The following is a 20,085-nucleotide window of genomic DNA, read 5'->3' as shown; positions in this document are numbered from 1 at the left end:
CCTAAAATACATTACACCAACCGGTTACTTTTCCTGCATTATGCACACCACTGAACCATCACTTCTAGCAGAAAACAAACAAATGACTAGTTCAATGGATGTCACAGCTAGGCTGTGAGGGTTTGACAACATTGAAGCTCCTTAACCTCTAGGCACATAGCAGGGAAAATATGTTAAAAGCACAGTTCCCTGCAAGCATCCCCTTATTTAAAGGGGCTATTGAATGTGTGAGTGTATTTTCCTTGGCATAATTAAACAATGAGACTTTGGGGTATGGAACTCACATGCTGTGAACCACAAACCCTATGTGGCCTTCTTTAAATCCAACACCCCACATTTTGTAACAGCCTCTAATTCATACCCAGCCCACTAATGAAAGTCCAAGAGACATCTGGGGAAAAGGTACAATTGGGCCAGACTCTACACTGCTAAAAATATAAGATCCTTGAGGGACGTTCGAAGGTTCTTCAGTTTGAAACTGTGGAGGAACCTCTTAAGGTGCTTTGAGGAACCTTAAAGAAAGGCTCCCTTAAGAAGTTCTTCCCGTTTCAAACTAAAGAGAAACTCCCAAAAGTTCTTCGAGGATCTTATACCTTTCACAGTGTAGTAAACCAGGGCTCATGACCGTAGCTGTGCCAGTGTCTGCAGAAGGGGAGCTTAAACACCGCACATTATGAAAAAGCCAGAGGGAGCAAACCGAGATCTGTGTTAGGCTAGAAGCAAATGCTATATCGACAGTAGCTTTTACCATACATTTTCTCAAACATCTGCTCCCTTGAAAACAAACTGGACTACTTCAGCTGAACCAAACTGGAGATAAGCACACGTCCGGCCTTTTTTTTTTTTTTTTTTTTTTTAAACCAGTAAGACTTCAGAAAGCCAAGCCTGGATAAGCGAGTACGGGCTAACCTGCTACAATTTCATCAGCTTGTTAACAGCACAGCATGCTGACGATAGGACTGTAACACTATCCGCTTAGACTTGGGAATAATTACAGAGTTTTTGTTACTGTGCTAAAACTATGCATATATATTTTTATATATAATTTAAATGTTCTGCAAGCTTTACCAGTGCCCAAAACCTGCCAATAAACACAGAGCTTACCATTCTTCTTCCACAAGCTCTTCTTAAAAGAAAATCTGTGTTCATCAGTGAGTTCATTCTGAGGCAAAATAGCAGGGTTATATACAACAGGGTTATAACAAATGCATTATGTGGCACCTTTAAGTAAGCGATGCAGCTACTATTACATATATTTCATATACATATATTTCAGAGAGTTGCTTTGATTGACTGGATACCAAATACAGCAAATGGTTGCATATGGGCTGTGGGAAGCATCATTAGTCTGAATTTTTTTGCTGCAGTTGGTCATATGGAACTTACGGCTCATGCCATTGGCTCCAATTATATGCTGCGAAAATAGCATTGCCCCCTATGCCAGGCTGTCAGTTTCCATCAGGCCTTTGCCATGCTCAACGGTGCTACTGCGAAGCAGCTGCCTTCCAGGCATGCTAATCTATCACTGCCTCTAGAAAAAGTTAGAACTTGTGAATAGTATAACTTATAACCACACTACTGAAGAGTCTGACTTTTCCAGAATGTTTATTGAGTTTGTTTTCCAGAGAAACAGCAAAACAAAACAGAAAATCTTTGACAAAACTGAAAATACATACATGTAAACTGTAGAAAATGTAAAGTCAGGTCAACATAAAATGTTTTTTTCAGTTAACTCAACTTACTTTAGTTAAAAGTTCTCATAACTCATTTTTAGTTCTGTAGCTCAGTTTGATCAACAATACCTATTAACTTGAGGCTAAAAAACATTAGTAAATAAGCTGCAGCTGAAACCTATTCAATATTGTGCAAAATGTTTAGTCTGTGCCTCCTTCCCCCCAATTTATTTACTGTTTATTCCTGTTATACTGTTATTATCTGCCAGTTAGGACTCCTCTTATCACATGGGGGAGGCCTACATGCTCTCCAGTGATCTCCAGTTTCTTGGCAAGTAGGCAGTTAGACAGTTGCACTGTCTGTGTCCAAGAAAGAACAAAAAGGTAAAAGCTACGCTACAACCATGCTTTATGTAGTATAGTTTCACAGCTCTAAAGTGGCACAACAGTCAAACTGCCTGCTCATCAAGTTTAAAACAGAATGAGGGGGAGGAGCTACACATAAAGTACACAATATTGAAGCCATTTCAGTTGCAGCTTAATTTCGAATGTTTTTGAGGCTAAACTCAATATGTATCATTGACCAAACTGAGAAGCAAAAGTAAAATAAATGGGAGTTAGGAGAATGTTTGACTATAGTAAGCTGATTTCATTCAAAACACGCTGTGTAATCAATTACTTTATCATTTTAAGTTGGCTTGGCTTCAGTTTTTGTACAGTGTACAGTGTACTAATTCAGAATGAAGCACCGAAACAAGCACAGTTGCAATGCACAGGACACACTTTGAACATTCAATGACGCACAAATGAAACATATAAAAGGTCTTTTATACAATTCGGTACAATTTTGGTTGATAACCAGCATATTACAGTAGAAAAATCTGACAATGAGACATAATGGCTGCGATTAATTACTGTAAACTATGAGTAAAATACCGGTAAATTATTGATTAGCTCAGTTTTGCTAGACTGCATGACAGGAATAAATTAGGCTCGGCTTAACCAGCTGAAAACAAGCTATAGTGTTGTTTAACTCGTTCCAATCCTGGACCTGGAGAACCTCTTGCCCTGTACAATTTACTGGTTTCTGCTCCAACAGACTGCCTCCAACTCAGGACGAGCTTATTAATTAGCTGTTTAGCTGAATCAGGAGTGTTGGGAGCAGGGTAAACATTCAAATGTGCAGATCAGAGGTGCCCCCAGGACCAGGGTTGGGAACCACCGTTTACACCGACTACACGATCAGAGCTTTTTCTATTTCAATCCCTGTTGATTGTAAATGCTCAGCTACATTGAAAACGAGGGTCACCCTCAATGTACCTCTGAGTGAAAACAAATGTTAAATGATTGATTGGCTTAAAAAAAAAAAAAAAAAACAACAACAACAACAACAACAACAGCATCTTCAAACATCCCTCAGTCACACCTGATTTTGATACGGCTCTGTGATTTTGAAAGACATTCATTGCAAAAACAACAGAACTCTAAAGTTTGAAGCAGCAATTCAAACGTATCACTGTAATGAATCTGCTATCGATCCCTTCACAGAGCGCCGCAGAGCCTCAGAGCTCCGAAATGGCCAGAGCACAAGCCAGCGAGACAGGAAGGCAATCGTGACACATTCTCAGTGGAACAAAGCTCTGCGCAAACCTCAATGGGCACTGCGAAAGCGTTTCTGCAAGGTATACAGCAATGCTCTCCCCAGATTAAAAATCCATTATTTATTACTGAGCCAACATTTTCAGCTGCTGTTACAAAACCTGATCCCAGAAGAGATGGATGATCAGTTCAGCTCTGAGCGTTACATAAGGAACGTTATAGAACATTTAAAAAATAATAATAATAAAAAAACAGATGGTAAATATGTTGTGATGGATCTAACAGGTATTTTAGATCAGATTAAAAACTGTTATTGCAGGAATTAGTATTGACAAGTGTAATAGTATCAAACTTTGTGTTCAGAAAACACGTGAAACAGATGAAGTTGTCTAGAAATGCAGTAGTTTGAAATGCATATTCCATCCTATAGTGGTTTTTTCTATGTGACTGGAATAAATGCAAACTTTTTCAAATGCATATTCAGTCAAGAGTGCTTGTACTGGTTTGCACATACTGGTTTTGCTTGCTCTGCACTTTTTTATTTAGATTTTTTTTTTTTTTTTTTGCTTTATGTTTATACATTTCCACACGTGTAAGAACGCTAAAAGCCATTCGAGGGGAAGAGGAAATGCATCTGTAAGCAGGTGAGTCACCCATGAACTGTCTGACATAGCGATGTTTGTTTGCATGTCAGGGAGCCTTAGGGACCTAATGGGTCCTAAAGCAGGCAACATGTCCTTTGCTAACCTTTATTTCTTAACGCTGATATGATATACATAATTCAGAAGACAACCCAGCCATCCCGCCACTGTGAAGAGCAAACAAATGCAGCTCTTGGGAAATCAGGAGCCACATTTACTTAAGAAACACATAACCGGAGGAGCCCTTTAAGGTCAAAGAACATGTGGTATATGCTTCATTTGCAAACTGGAAAATGACACATTAAGGTTCTTCCTAGCTGAGCTACATCCAAGTCATGTTGGAACGTTCAAACACAGTAACACTGTGACACAGTCAAACACAAGGACGATGGAGATTCATGGCTCACTGAACCACACGCACACACACACACACCATACTGACAACGTACAGTACACTGAGTATTAAAGGTCTCTTAACAATGGCAGAGGGACTGCGAGGGACTGAGAAGAGCCAAGCCCAAAGCACAGTGTTTAGGTATGGTAGTACCATCATGTAGGCACTTGGGCAAATATATAAGTCAGCCTAAAAAGAAAGAACAAGGCAGAGTTTAAATGAACAGTATTTGGCAGTGATGGTTCTCTTCACGGCTACAGTAGCTCCTCCTGAGTCTTCTATGCTGCACTATATTAGAGACAAGGCAAATAAACAGGCCTATCAATCCCCAGTTCAGTCCCGTCCGCTGTATCAGCACTACATTAGCACAGGATTAGACGAATGAATGCACAAAATGAGGGGAATTGAGCACCTGCTGGGAAACACAGGAAGGATGGATTTACCTCTGTGGAGCTTTAATATCGCAGATGCCGCAACGCTGGCATAAACCGACTACCACAGCATCTGCTTGATGTACAGTGGGGAGGCTGAATGCATTTAGAGATGTGGAAATAACCAAAAATAAATGGGAGCACGGAGACTGGTGTGGTTTTGTTGTTAAAAAATGCACACAAACGTATGCTTTGTCCAAAAACACCTGTCTATTTGAAAAATCCTTCAATCTGAAAATCTGCGAAGATTCAGAAAAATCAGCATTGTGTATTTCTTTAGGAAGGACTGCTCCGTGCTCACCAAATGTGATGAGTTAAGGCTTCCCGTTGTGCCATCATAAATGTGCCCTGTTAGTCAAATACATTCACAGCCAGCGTCATCCAGACTGTCCTACAGGTGCTACAGAACTGTGCTGATTGTGTCAAAGTCTTTGCTAATTTGGGAGCTGCTTGGCAGGGACTTGAGGTACTCCAGATGCCGGCGGGCATCCTCCTGGTTGTGCCGCACGTAGTAGATGACGTATGCGATAACCATGGTGAACCAGCCAAACATGGTGACGAACATTGCCACGTCGGTGGTCTTGTGGTGGAAGTTGCAGAAGTTGATGCCAGAATCCAGCACCTGGATGACTGGCTTTCCCGAGTACTCCTCCTGGACAGATGTGTGGCAGCTGACCTCGTTGACTGTCTCCGGGTCGAGCCGGAGCTCACGGAGCACCTCCTGCAGAGTGCACTCGCAGTGCCATGGGTTGTTGGCCAGGCCGATCTTAGCGTGGAGCCGTGCGAAGGCTTCCTTGGGCACTCCACGGAGGCGGTTGTGGGACAGATTGAGGACACGGAGACTCTCGGAGATGCCTTGAAATGCTCCCGCATCCAAGGTCTCAATGGCGTTCCGGGATAGGTCCAGCTCCTGCAGGCGAGGGAGCTCTTTGAAAGCCTGGCTGGGGATTTTGGTGATGTGGTTGGAGGACAGCAGCAGGGACACAGTGTCGTGGGGCAAATCGGAGGGGATGTCCTCAAGGTTTCGGGAAGTACACTGAACCACCACAAGGCCATTCCTCTCTGTGCACAGGCAGCTCTTGGGACATGCATGTGTCACGGTACTGAGAAAAAGCATGGCTAAATGCAATCCCAACACAAGGGAACACGCTGGGGGTAAGCCATTTTTCCTGGACGTACGAAGACCCCCAGGGAAAGTCATGGTTTCCACCACGCTAGAGTTCAAGGACAGTCATAATTTATCCATGGGATGCGGGAGCAGCATTCAGATGACCTCCAAAGCATTCACCCAGCTACTTCCCTTCGTTTTAATCCATTAGTTCAGACACAGGAGGCGGTGTTAGATTGCCATGTGTTTAATGCGATCATCGTGAAGTTGGGGTTGGCTGATGTGTGCGCTGTGTCATATGGGGGTTCGGTGCAGTGCCCTGGCAGGAATCCAGAAGGGCACGCTGAGCTGTGAAAGGCAGTTAAGCGGTGGAGAGATGCAGGCGTGAGAGCCAAGTTTTAAGTACAATCTGAGAGCAGCGGAGGGGCGGGGCAGGGCTGAATGGTGCTGGCATCCTCTTGGAAACTGAAAGAACAAAGGGAAAACTAGTTATACATATGTACACACAGACAGAATACACATGCACACAGATCCAAGGACAAAAGCACAGGCCCACATTCAGGAATGAACACTACAGGTATAACAATACACAATGTTCAAGTTATTATACTGTACAGTATTATACTGTGGATTTTTCAATATCAGAATTAGAATTTTGTTTCTCAGGAGAAGGAAAAAATCTAAAATTCAATGGAAGTCAATTATGCCTGGACATGTGACCTGTATTCATATTTATTTATATTATATATATCTTTGCTGTCACACAAAAACTTGTCTCAGAAACAACATCTTTATAGGAGAAGGAAAACACCTTCTGAAAATTATTTTAAGTAATTTTGGAGCCTTTCTATTGGTCCATTCAGCATTTAATTCTGACAACAATGTAAAGTCAGATTCACATGATTCAACAAGGTTTTTGTGTGACAGCGGTGATTCTATAGTACACAAATTAGAAAAGTAGAACTTCGCTATTGCCTGCTGTATCACCCTTTATCAAAACAAACCCCCAAAATCACAACCCCTACAACTTATAATAGATTTATAAAAAAAAGCCCTGTTATTTGAGAGTGTATGTGTATGTGTGTGTGATAGAATAGGCCTCCCACTCTCCTGCCCACTTTACTTGATGCACTGCCCCCAGATACTTCATTTTGACTGTTGACAGTAGTCTCCACAAAAGAAGGTCTGGAGAGACCAAGCGGCATACTGACGATACTTTTATATTCAGCTACACTGCTCATACATTATTGTTTTATGTATACTTTTACCAGAGGCAGGAGCAGTTACTTTCCTCATGCCAGCACCCTCATTCAACCCCTGCTTCACAGCTACAACACTGTTCTGGCAATGGTGGCTCAGTCTTTAGAGCACTGGGCTATTGATGACAGGGCTCTTAACACTGCACACTGCTCCTGGCATGTGTGCTCACAGACCCCTAAAATCACCCCCCCCCCCCCAAAGCCTCCAATCCCACCCCGCCATAAAACGCTGCCTAATTGTTTGTATACTGTATAATACCTTGTTTGTAATTTATATGTTCATCAATTGTATATTATTGTCCATATATAGTCTGGTTATTGCTTGTGTTCTGTATATATTATATAGGGTTGTGTATTAGCAAGAGCCTGGCAATATGGTACGTATCACGATATATAGACAGCGTATTGATACAGTATATCGTTGCTGTTCAATGGAAAACAGTTACCTCCAAAAGGCCAACATTTTACATGAGTTTATTAAAAGTACAGTGGGGGAAAAAAAGTATTTAGTCAGTCACCAATTGTGCAAGTTCTCCCACTTAAAAAAATGAGAGAGGCCTGTAATTGACATCATAGGTAGACCTCAACTATGAGAGACAAAATGAGAAACAAATTCTGGAAATCACATTGTCTGATTTTTAAAGATTTTCTTTGCAAATAATGGTGGAAAATAAGTATTTGGTCACTTACAAGCAAACAAGATTTCTGTCTGTCACAGACCTGTAACTTCTTCTTTAAGAGGCTTCTCTGTCCTCCACTCATTACCTGTATTAATGGCACCTGTTTGAACTCGTTAACAGTATAAAAGACACCTGCCCACAACCTCAAACAGTCACACTCCAAACTCCAAAGAGCTGTCGAAGGACAGCAGAAACAAAATTGTAGACCTGCACCAGGCTGGGAAGACTGAATCTGCAATAGGCAAGCAGCTTGGTGTGAAGAAATCTACTGTGGGAGCAATAATCAGAAAATGGGAGACTTACAAGACCACTGCTAATCTCCCTCGATCAGGGGCTCCACGCAAGATCTCAGCCCATGGGGTCAAAATGATCACAAGAACGGTGAGCAAAAATCCTAGAACCACACGGGGGGACCTAGTGAATGACCTGCAGAAAGCTGATACAAAGGCTACTGTCAGTAACACACTACGCCGCCAGGGACTCAGATCCTGCAGTGCCAGACGTGTTCCCCTGCTTAAGCCAGTACATATCCGGGTGCGTCTGAAGTTTGCTAGAAAGCATTTGGATGTTCTAGAAGAGTATTGGGAGAATGTCTTATGGTCAGATGAAACCAAAGTAGAACTGTTTGGTGTAAACACAACTCGTTGTGTTTGGAGAAGAGTGAATGCTGAGTTGCATCCAAAGAACACCATACCAACTGTGAAGCATGGGGGTGGCAACATCATGCTTTGGGGCTGTGTCTCTGCAAAGGGACTAGGACGACTGGTCCGTGCACATGAAAGAATGAATGGGGCCATGTATTGTGAGATTTTGAGTGCAAACCTCCTTCCATCAGCAAGGGCATTGAAGATGAAACGTGGCTGGGTCTAACAGCATGACAATGATCCCAAGCACACTGCCAGGGCAACAAAGGAGTGGCTTCGTAAGAAGCATTTCAAGGTCCTGGAGTGGCCTAGCCAGTCTCCAGATCTCAACCCCATAGAAAACCTTTGGAGGGAGTTGAAAGTCCGTGTTGCCCGCCGACAGCCCCAAAACATCACTGCTCTAGAGGAGATCTGCATGGAGGAATGGGCCAACATACCAGCAACGGTGTGTGCCAACCTTGTGAAGACTTACAGAAAACGTTTGACCTCTGTCATTGCCAACAAAGTATTGAGATGAACTTTTGTTATTGACCAAATACTTATTTTCCACCATTATTTGCAAATACATTCTTTATAAATCAGACAATGTGATTTTCTGATTTTTTTTTTCCTCATTTTCATCATGTCTCTCATAGTTGAGGTCTACCTATGATGTCAATTACAGGCCTCTCTCATCTTTTTAAGTGGGAGAACTTGCACAATTGGTGACTGACTAAATACTTTTTTCCCCACTGTAATTTAGAGCATTTCTATTGGTCCATTTTCCCGGAATAATTTACACAGAGTAGAGAGCAGCTACAGGGTTCAAACCATAGAGAAAACTAAAAACGGACAAAAATGGAGATACTTGGTTTTTTTTTATTGGACAGCAGCGAAATAGATTTTTTACATCAAAATTTAAGGAAAACTGTCATAGTACAAAAACATGCGCGCACAAAATCATACAACTAGTGGTCAGAGTTTAAACAACACAAAATGAACCACTGTCCGACACCAATCTTTACATGTAAACTTCTAGTTAAAAATCAATGTTGTGTTTTGTAGAATTGATGCAGTATTGCAAAACAGCATATTGCTACATTTTGATATGTCAGTTTTTCTTCTACATAATATATGGTATATTGTCTGTATATCAGTGTCCTTATATAGCTCATTGCTTGAATACTGTATATACTGTACGTGGTGTCTTGTCTGTAAGTGATATGTAAGTGTATATTGTCTGTATATTAATACCTCTTATAAAGTCAGCTTATCTATATTGTGTATTGTGTTTTGTCTCTAAATTATATGTACGTTGTCTGTATATTTGGTAACAATACTGGAGAGACCCCAACGGCTGTAACCAAACGCCCTGTGTGTGTCAACACACTCAGCCAATAAATCTGAATCTGATTCTGATGTAAGAAACCTACACATGCAGACCCTCAGACACTCTCTTGCACAGCGCCAGTTGAGTGTTAAATAACCGAGCGGCCTGAGAAGGACATCTCATGCTTCTTCACTTAAGAATTTAGTGATATTGATTTTACAGTGCAGTTCTGTTTCATTCAGCGAACCCTACTACCTCAAGACCTTGAACGTAAACAGTCTTTTCCCTTACAATTTACAGCCCCCTCACTTCCCTCCCATGTAGGCTATACCGCTCTAATCAAGTTATCAAAGGCAATCAGAGCAGCTTAAGGAAAATGACATTGCACATGACATTAGATGAGGTCACATGGTCATGACACTTAATCTAATTACAAAATAAATGGCTTATTGCCAAAGACTTGTAAAGCATTAATATTCTTTTGTCATCTTGGACATAAATGATAATTAAGCTCTTTAACGATACAATAGAGCAAAGAGGAAGAATCCTTGTCTTCACATTAGATGCCGTTTCTTCCATAATAAGCAGGGCTGATGGCAACACCGTGCAGATGAGCACCAGGGCTAACCCACTGGCTCCCAGCTCCCCCATGTGGAACTGAGTTCACATACAGAAGCTGCACTCTCTGCCACAGGCGGCTCTCCAGAATATCATTTGTAGCAGCACCATCACTTCAGCATGCGCTAAATTCATTGCAGACTGCTTTTACATGTCTATTCTTCACCAAAGCATCCCTCTCAGACAGCGCACCATCATCATCATCATCATCATCACCACCACAAGACAGAATGGGTGATGGCTACATGTCTTAGGGACACACATCTCTGTATTTTATAATTAAACAATTTAACAATGCAATTTTCATGATCTCCAAACATTACAGAAGAAGGAATCAAACCTTCTTAACTTTCAATGAAAGTCAATATAAAAATGATTAATTATGAATATAGTTATTATTTATTATATTCATTTTAGTCATTTAGGAGCATTTCTATTGGTCCATTCATCATGAAATATGGGGAACAATGTGAAGAAGAACTGCCACATTCAAACTGTCCAAATAAATCCCCCAGCAAAACTTAAGATACAAGGTTTTCAGAAAACATAATTATTATTAAATGATTATTTTACAACACAGAGGGGCAGAAGCGGGTATAGTGCAGTGCTTCAGGGTGAAAAAAGGAGAGGTTGGGTCACATTCTCAGTGTTATTATATTGCTCCAGGATTGATGAGCAGATTCCAAGCCCTTCTGTCAATACAGCTGATCTCAGGAGTAGGCTGTGAAGTTTGGAATTAAGCATGCAGGAATGATCTGGAGAGCAGATGAGAGCAAACAGCAGAGAGGCAGGACCATAGCTGGTGGAGGTTTCTAAACGAGACAGAACAACTAAAGCTACCAGCACATTTATGAGCATCTCTCATAAATAATCTGCAGTTTATTGCTGTGTGAAGATGAATAAAATGCATAAAATAAGATATGAAAATTGGTCAATTTAGGCTTCTATAAATTGTCAGCCCAGTTTTTACTAAAATATAATATTTTTACTAATAATAATGTGCTTAATAGTGTGCAAGTACAGTGAGCATGAATTAAAGAGCAATAGAAAATAATGTCTACTTGAGCTAAGTAGGAATAGTAAAGGAAAAAATTGGAGTTTTTTTAACTGTAAGCAGAAGGTGTCTGACTGATGTGAATAGACAAGGAACCCAAAGCACAAGCATAAGCTCTTTCACTGTTTCTCTTTACTGTAAAACGAGCAGGTGTGCATCCCTAACTTTAACTAATAAACATGCAAATCACGAGCAACCGAATGAACACACTGAGAAACTCCTAACCCTTCACCTAAACACAGCACAGGAGTCAGCACAGCACTCTATACACACACACACACACACACACACACACACTTCTTTACCCTAGTGAAGATTAGTCCAGAGCGTGCGCGCAAGGAGCAGTCTGCGTTCTCCGCACTTGTTGCTGAGCTTCTCCTCTCCTCTCCTCTCCTCTCCTCTCTCACCACGGTGTGAATGTTGAAATGAATGAAGATGAGGCTGTTCACCCTATAACACGAGAACTGCTCGCTGATTGGGCACTGAGTTCTCATGAGTCCCGCCCAGAATGTCCATGTAGGTGGAGTTTGAACAAGCGTTTGTGTAGGATCCGAGTCAGAGGAGAGGTGGAAAGTGGAGAGGGGAAGAATAGAGGAGAGAGAAGGGAAGAGGAGGGGAATAAAGGGGGTGGGGGTGCAGAGGAGAGGTGCAATATTGAGATTGGAGAGGACAGGAGAGAATGTGGGGGGAGAAGAGAGGTGACAACAGGAGAGAAGAGAAGCTGAGAAGGGAAGGAGAGAGGAGAAGAGAGGAGCGAAGTAAAGAGAAGGAGATAGGTGGGCAGCGGAGTGGAGTGCAAAGAAGAGAGGAAATGAGGGGAGAGAAAAAAACAGGAGATGATGGGAGAGGAGAGGAGTGAAGAAGAATAGAGGATAGAACAGGGCAAGAGGAGAGGAGAAGATGGAGGACCAGAGGAGTGGAGGAGTGAAGAGAAAAGGAGAAGATGGAGGACCGGAGGAGTGAAGAGAAGAGGAGAAGATGGAGGAGGAGAGGAGTGGAGAGAAGAGAAGAAGATGGAGGAGGAGTGAAGAGAAGAGGAGAAGATGAAGGACCAGATGAGTGGAGGAGTGAAGAGAAGAGGAGAAGATGGAGGACCGGAGGAGTGAAGAGAAGAGGAGAAGATGGAGGAGGAGAGGAGTGGAGAGAAGAGGAGAAGATGGAGGAGGAGAGAAGTGGAGGAGTGGAGAGAAGAGGAGATGATGGAGGAGGAGAGGAGTGGAGAGAAGAGGAGAAGATGGAGGAGGAGGAGAAGAGGAGAGGAGTGGAGAGAAGAGGAGAAGATGGAGGAGGAGAGGAGGAGAGGAGTGGAGAGAAGAGGAGAAGATGGAGGAGGAGAGGAGTGGAGAGAAGAATAGAGGATAGAGCAGGGGAAGAGAAGGGAAGAGGAGAGGAGCGATATTGAGATTAGAGAGGACAGGAGAGGAATGTGAAGAAGAGAGGAGATGAGAAGAGAGGAGAGAGGAGAACAGAAAAGGGGTGAAGGACAGGAGAGAAGAGAAGAGAAGAGAAAAGATGGGGAGGGAAGGAGAGAGAAGAAGAGAGGAGAGGAGTAAAGAGAAAAGGAGATTACAGGAAAGGAGAGGAGAGAAAAAAGCAGGAGATAATGGAAGAGGAGAGGATGGAGGAGGAGAGGAGTGGAGAAGAATAGAGGAGAATAGAGTTGTGAAGGGAAAGGGAGGAGAAGAGGGGAAGGAAACCGAAGGGAGATAAGAGGAGAGGTGGAAGGGAACAGGAGGGGAGAGAAAGGGCTAGGAGAAGAGAGGAGGAGAAGGAAGGGAGGGAACAGAGGAGAAGGGAGAGAAGGGGATACTGTATATTGCTGCTGTCAAATAATGACCATGTATCTCCATTTATGTCCTTTTTTGAACCCTGGAGCTGCTCTGTACACTGTGTAAATAATTTTGGATGAATGGACCAATAGACCAATGGACCAATAGAAATGCGCTAAATTAATATTTCCTGTAAAGTCATCATTTTGGAGATATGTTTTTTTCATTGGACAGCGATGCTACGTTCCATTCTGTATGTGTCTCATACTGTATGTGTCTCATTCTGTATATGTCTCATTCTGTATGTGTCTCATTCTGTATGTGTCTCATTCTGTATATCTCTCATACTGTATATGTCTCATACTGTATGTCTCATTCTGTATATGTCCATTCTGTATATCTCTCATACTGTATGTGTCTCATACTGAATGTGTCTCATTCTGTATGTGTCTCATACTGTATATCTCTCATACTGTATGTGTCTCATACTGAATGTGTCACATACTGAATGTGTCTCATTCTGTATATGTCTCATTCTGTATGTGTCTCATTCTGTATGTGTCTCATTCTGTATATCTCTCATACTGTATATGTCTCATACTGTATGTCTCATTCTGTATATGTCCATTCTGTATATCTCTCATACTGTATGTGTCTCATACTGAATGTGTCTCATTCTGTATGTGTCTCATACTGTATATCTCTCATACTGTATGTGTCTCATACTGAATGTGTCACATACTGAATGTGTCTCATACTGTATGTGTCTCATACTGAATGTGTCACATACTGAATGTGTCTCATTCTGTATGTGTCATACTGTGGAATAATATTACTTGGACTTTCTGTTGAACATGCACAAATAATGTCCCATATAGGTCCCAAAGCTGCTTTGTGTGTAGTGGTGGTGGTGGTGGGGATGGTGGAGGAGGTATATTCGCTATTCGTTAAAAGGATTCATTCATTTTAACACAACCATTTTCCAACCTCTCTCCCTAGAATTAGATAGGCTGTTTTTGCCAATGTGTCTTTAATTTAGATTCCAAATATAAACTAAGAATCTGAAAAATGTGTTTTTCCACAACATGACCCTTTAATTAGCAGTTTGTAATAAAAGACTATGGTCAGATGGTTGGAAACCAAATATTATTTCAGCACAGAACTGCTAATAAGCAGAATGTACATAGAGAATTTGTTCTAATATACCATGTCCCTGTTTACCTGAATCTGTCCTAAACAATGCGAACTATATATGTCCAAATGTGGACACTCCTACCGAATGCATTTAGCTACCTAAAGTTGCACCCATTGCTGACCCAGATGTGCAAATTCACACACACACACAGCTCGTCTAGTCTCTTTAAAGAAATATTGCCAATAGAATAGGACTCTCTGGAACAGTCAATCATGAACCTATTGGCACCATGCCAGACGTGGACCAAAGGGGTATAAACCCCCCAGCATTTAGCTGTGGAGCAGTGGACCTGGTTCTCTGGAATGATGGATAAAGCCAATGCTTTAGGGATGAGTTGGAGAGTAGGAGATTATGTGGGGTGGTGATCATCCACCATCTTGGCCTCACCAACGCTCTTGGTGCTGAATGAAATCAAATCCTCTGGAGCAACGAGCCTTTCCTGGACAGTAGAGACAGTTTCTCCAACAAAAGCAGGAGAAACTCTTTTTAATACACCTGATTTCAGAAAAAGCAATGAGTGAGCAGGTGTCCCAATACTTTTGATCATATAGTATGTCACCTTTTCAGCACTTAAATAACCTGGCATCTGAAATATTTGGCCGGATGTGTTTATTCACTTGTTCTAGTACTACTGAACATTAAACAGTAGCAAATAATGATGATCCAGTGTTGGCTGTGAATAATGAATAGTGAATAAGGTCTTTGCGTCAGTGGAATCAATGCTGTAATGATGCATTTTTATCCAAGATAAAGAAAGCTAAAATAGCCTCCTGCAGGAGATTCTGGCAGATTATGTAATGACTCACTGTAGTGAGTGGTCTGTCGGCAACAGCTGACCGGTGAGCAGCGTTCAGCGCAGGCTCTGCATTGTGCAACATTCACACAGAGCTGTATTTCATACAGGACAAACTTGCTCATCTATGTGGGCGTGCACTTCCGCTCTCTTAACATTTGTCTGCAGTGTTTCATAACATTATGCTTCTCCTTATTCAGTGACTTTATATTCAGTAATGAACACAGGTTTGACGTTTGGCAGGCCTTTACTAAGATGAGGTGTACTTTTGATGAGTTTCCATGAGTAAGAACACCTCACACCTGGCAATTACTTCATCCCCAGTTCTTGGCTGCTCTTTATGCTTGGAATTTGAATCAAGAATGAAATTAATTTAATTAGCAATGCCAAAATACACTCTACAGCCTTCCTACTTAGTCTATTCAGCTACTTTAAGGTGCACCCACTGCTGACACAGGTGTTGAGTTGTACCATATGCTCTTAATAGAAGAACCATTGCTCAAAGAACCATTTGAAGCACCTTTATTTTTCAGTGTACTGTCTATGAGGTGTGCACACAGGCTGCAAATAGAGTAGACAGAAATCAGCCTGAGGTCACCATACCCAATGCCAAGCATCAGCTAGAAGGGTATAAAGCCCTGTGGAGTGAGGGAGCATCACCAGTACCCAACCTCACTACAGCTAATGTGTCTCAATGCAATCAGTTCCTCACAGCAGTGTTCTAACATCTAGTTTAAAGCCTTCTCAGGAATGCAGAGGCTGGAAAATGACTGAAAAAAGCCTACACTACCAACACTTTACACTCTTCCTCAAACCTATAACCTATTGATCTTATTGGCCTTTCCGAATCACCTAAGTAAGCAGGCCAGGTGACCTTTTTACAGTTCTGACAATCATTAGTCAGGAGAACGTAATGGAAATCTCTGTACAGTTGGCTGTCTATGGTGACACATCATGTACATACACTTGATTAATTCAATCTAGCTGCAAAATTCAATAAAACTTCAGAGCTATTAAATTTTATTTCTATAGCTCTTTTCATAACTTTTCACAGGATGGCATCGCAGCAGTGAGCAGGGTAGTGGAGAGCCAGGTCTGGCAGTACCGGGACAGAACAGTTGGACTAGGGCATCTGAATACAAGGATAAGAGAGAGAAAACAGAAAGGAAGGAAAAACAAAGGGGTTAGGAGCACAGCAAACTCAGCGGGACAGGCTGATCCAAAGGGTAGGTACCCTTGGGGGAGAGATAAGAAGGGAGAAAATGAAGAAAGGGTTTAGGAGCATGAATAGACGCAAAAAATAGACCAGAAAGACAATGATAATGTGTTAGTTAACAGTGTTAGTATGGTTTAGTTACCTAAATATGTTCTTTAGATTAAACCTGAAAGCAGTAATTATTGTCTCTTTATGTGATCTGACCATATGATTTATATGTGTCTGAATGTAAAAAAATGGACCATCATGTGAGTGTAACTTTCAGAAAATAGACATATGCAGTGTTTTTGGAAGGTATTTTTGGGTGTCATTTTGATCTGTGCCTTGTTTCTTATTTCAAAGAAATCTAGAATGTCTAATGTGAGCTCAATTAACATAATATGTAAATGGAACACAGGAGGTTGTGTGTTTGAGTGATTCGACTATTTTGACAATAAATAAATCTGTGTTAAGAATTACGTCCTTCCTACTTAGTCTATTCAGCTACTTTAAGGTGCACCCTTTGCTGACGCAGGTGTTCAGTTTTACCATACGATCTTAAAAATCGTAAAGGTTTTTAAAAAAGGTGCTTCAAATGGTTCTTTGATAGAAGAACGATTGCTCAAAGAATCATTTGAAGCACCTTCATTTTTACAGTGTACTGTCTATGAGGTTTGCACACAGCCTGTATATTTTCTATTTTCTAAAAAAGCACTGCCAATGGAGTGGGGCGCTCTGGAGTAGGCAGAAAGCCTGAGGTCATCATACCCAATGCTGTGAGTGTCAGCTAGAGGGGTATAAAGCCCTGTGGAGTGATAAAGCATCATTGGTACCCAACCACAGTAAGGCTAATGTGTCTGAATGCAATCAGTTCCTCACAGCAGTGTTCTAACATCTAGTTTAAAGCCTTATCAGAAAAGTAGAGGCTGTTAATGTAGCAGATGATTTATATGTGTCTGAAAATCAGCTGAATGTAGAAAAATGGTGTAACTTGTAAGTGTAACTTTCAGAAAAAATGCATATGCATTAGACAGTGCATGACAACATATTGCTTAAATGTTTTTTTGCCCATTGGTTCCTCACATACAAAGAAACCCTCTTTTTTCTGGAACCTTTTTAAAAATGGGTTCTGTATGGCATCAAAAAGGGTTCCACCATTGCTACAAGTCAAAGACTGTTTTCTTTCAGTACCACACAGAGCTTAATTTGCTTAGAGTGTATGAATAATCTGACTGGAAGTTGATCTGTGCTAAATGTAGAATTAGCTAAACGTTCTCTATCTCCTCAAAACCATGTAGAATTAACTGTAACAGGCAGGCTGCCAGCCATTTGTTCTCAATCATGTGAACGTCTTTTTCTGCAACTAAACAGCACAGACTTCGGTTCTTCAGCTGAGATTTCCGATTACTGAGGGGAGCCAAAAGTGCCATGGACTTTTATCCCCTCATAATTCTTTAATGCAGAGGAAAGACTGGCAATTTCTGCCTTTTAATCTTCCTTTCTTCTTCAATAACATGCTTTCAATGCTGGTGCTGCAGCTGTTTAGATATGTAAGAGGCGCAATCAAACAGGGCAAGGGATTTCTTTTGATTTTAGCCATTTTTCTTGCAGGGAAAAATAAAGGCATGGAAAAATATACAGTACCTTTTTGCCTGATGTGATGAAACAAATGATTAATAATGCTTTAGCAATCTGAATTACAATCTGCTCCATTCAGCTGTGATTTTAAGCAGCATATAAATCATTTGCAATTGTTGCCATCAGATAAGGAAGAAAGGAAGAGCTGTATTCGGATTGGACCTAAAGGAAACATTCTGACATTAAAACTTAGCTGATCAAGTACAGGTTCTGTAAGTGCCACTGCAAACAACTGTGCAGATTTCTGCTATATTTTCCTGATAGGAAAGGGTATCCAAGTATAAAGACGGCTTCACAGTCCTTTAAATATAGTAAATAACGATTGAAATCCCACAGGATGATACATTTTCAATGCTAAGAAGGAGCATAATCTGGGAGCAGATTTTAATGAAGTTAAGGGAACAAAGGTAATGTCTATGAATATGAATGTGCTGCTGATGGTGTGTTAAGTAAGTTAATGGACATGACCCGAACCTGAAAAAAACTCTTTAAGGAAGGATGGGTTCATTACTGTCAGCTTTATTAAAGAGTATACTCTAATAATGTACCTGTGTGAGGAGATAAATGTGGGTGTAACTGTTTAAGGCCTATTAATTTTAAGGGTAGACTCATTCAAAGGAATATACACTGTATGGACCAAAGAATTGAGACACCTACACAATATACCTACAGGAGCTTTTCTGATGTCCCAATCAAAACCCATAGGCATTAAAATCCAATGCCAGAATCTCTCCTCAGAACTCCTGCTTTGTAACTTTACACGGTCTTAGGTGCTGTGGTTCCTAAATGCTCCCACTTTTCAATAATACCACTAATCTATTACAGCACCATGCTGGAAGTCAGTGGACTCTTCAGAACGACCCATTCTTTCATAAATGTTTGTGAAGGCACACTACATTTCAAGGAGCTTGATTTTCTATACCCGTGGAAATGGGACTAAATGAAACACCTGAATTCAATGATTAAGAGATGTGTCCCAATACTTTTGTCCATATAGTGTATTTTGGTGTTTGAGAAATAGGACAGTGCTTCGGATTGGTCATTGGATCACAACTTGCACATATAACTTGTGAATGAGGTGGAGAGCATACTGATCAAGATTTACTGTAGTACTTACAGCACCTTTTCATCTTTACCTCTATAAGGTAAAAATATTATTTTCTCATTTATTGGGTGAGCCCAAGCCTACCCAGGTCCACTATGGCTATGTGCCTGATTTGCACTGCCAAAGATGAGGAGATGTTCAGACTAGGGAGAGGCTGGTGGACTAATAAATCCCAAAAAGAGAAGAATGGAGTCTAGCACACTTCAGCTCCCATGCAGACAGACACTGGATGTACTAAGAGGTTCCACTGCAGTTCTGTAAGGTACTCTAGAGAGCTTTTTAAAGCTGCTAAGCACTACATTGGTTTGTGGAAAGATACTGTTACTTCTACTTGACAGTACTCAGGGCTGGCCTAGGCCTTAATGAGGCCCTAAGCAGATTTTCATTTGGGCCCCCCATACCACCACCTCAGCACCAGATGCTTCATCATTTCATAGAAAGAGAGATATTGTGCAATACGCTGAAGCGCCTGTGCCTTTATCGCCCCCCCAAACGGCGCATATCTGCATTTGCCCAACAGTGGCAGCAGCCAACAGCAGACATTGATTGACCTATTATTGGTGTGCCAACTATGAAAATAAATGAATATTGTGTAATACCGTTTTGTTTTATTATTTAATGTTATTTTTAAAATGTGTATTTTTTATCATGATATCTTGCTCTGGTTTTGGGGCTCTAAACTGCCTCATAATTCGAGTATGCCTTGAGCTGGCTCTGACAGTACTTCTACTTGATTAAACTAGATTAGTTTAGGTTCTCTACCCACCTCTAGTAGGTGTTCTTTAATAGTTTTTCTTTGTGCTTCCATCTTACCTGTTGTTCTTTGGTAAGAGATTTTTCGTTCAAAGAGAACAACCTGCTCCACCTTATGGAGCACCTCGTGCCTCACATAATTACTTAGATAAGTGGCCATGTGTCGTGATGAACTAAGAGTCTTCGCTACATAGGCCTGGTTAGAGTAGATGGTACCTTGCTCTAAT

General features: G+C 41.3%; 1 protein-coding gene across 1 annotated transcript; it reads right to left on the bottom strand.

Moving 5' to 3' along the window:
- Nucleotides 1–1,761: 1,761 nt before the first annotated feature.
- Nucleotides 1,762–11,805, bottom strand: lrrc3 (leucine rich repeat containing 3). Its single transcript, XM_072685027.1, has 2 exons — nucleotides 11,716–11,805; nucleotides 1,762–6,311 (listed from the first exon to the last, which is right to left on the bottom strand). Exon 2 carries the CDS (start codon nucleotides 5,937–5,939, stop codon nucleotides 5,139–5,141), a length of 801 nt encoding a protein of 266 aa, XP_072541128.1. The 5' UTR covers nucleotides 5,940–6,311; nucleotides 11,716–11,805; the 3' UTR covers nucleotides 1,762–5,138.
- Nucleotides 11,806–20,085: the final 8,280 nt, after the last annotated feature.

Source organism: Salminus brasiliensis, chromosome 8, assembly GCF_030463535.1.
Source record: "Salminus brasiliensis chromosome 8, fSalBra1.hap2, whole genome shotgun sequence".
Lineage (NCBI taxonomy): Eukaryota > Metazoa > Chordata > Actinopteri > Characiformes > Bryconidae > Salminus > Salminus brasiliensis.
Note: the sequence above shows the minus strand (reverse complement) of the source record. Positions and strands in the feature narration are given on the sequence as shown.

Bases quoted from the DNA above. Each gene is read 5' to 3' on its own strand.
- lrrc3 (XM_072685027.1), bottom strand. From the start codon at position 5,939: ATGACTTTCCCTGGGGGTCTTCGTACGTCCAGGAAAAATGGCTTACCC.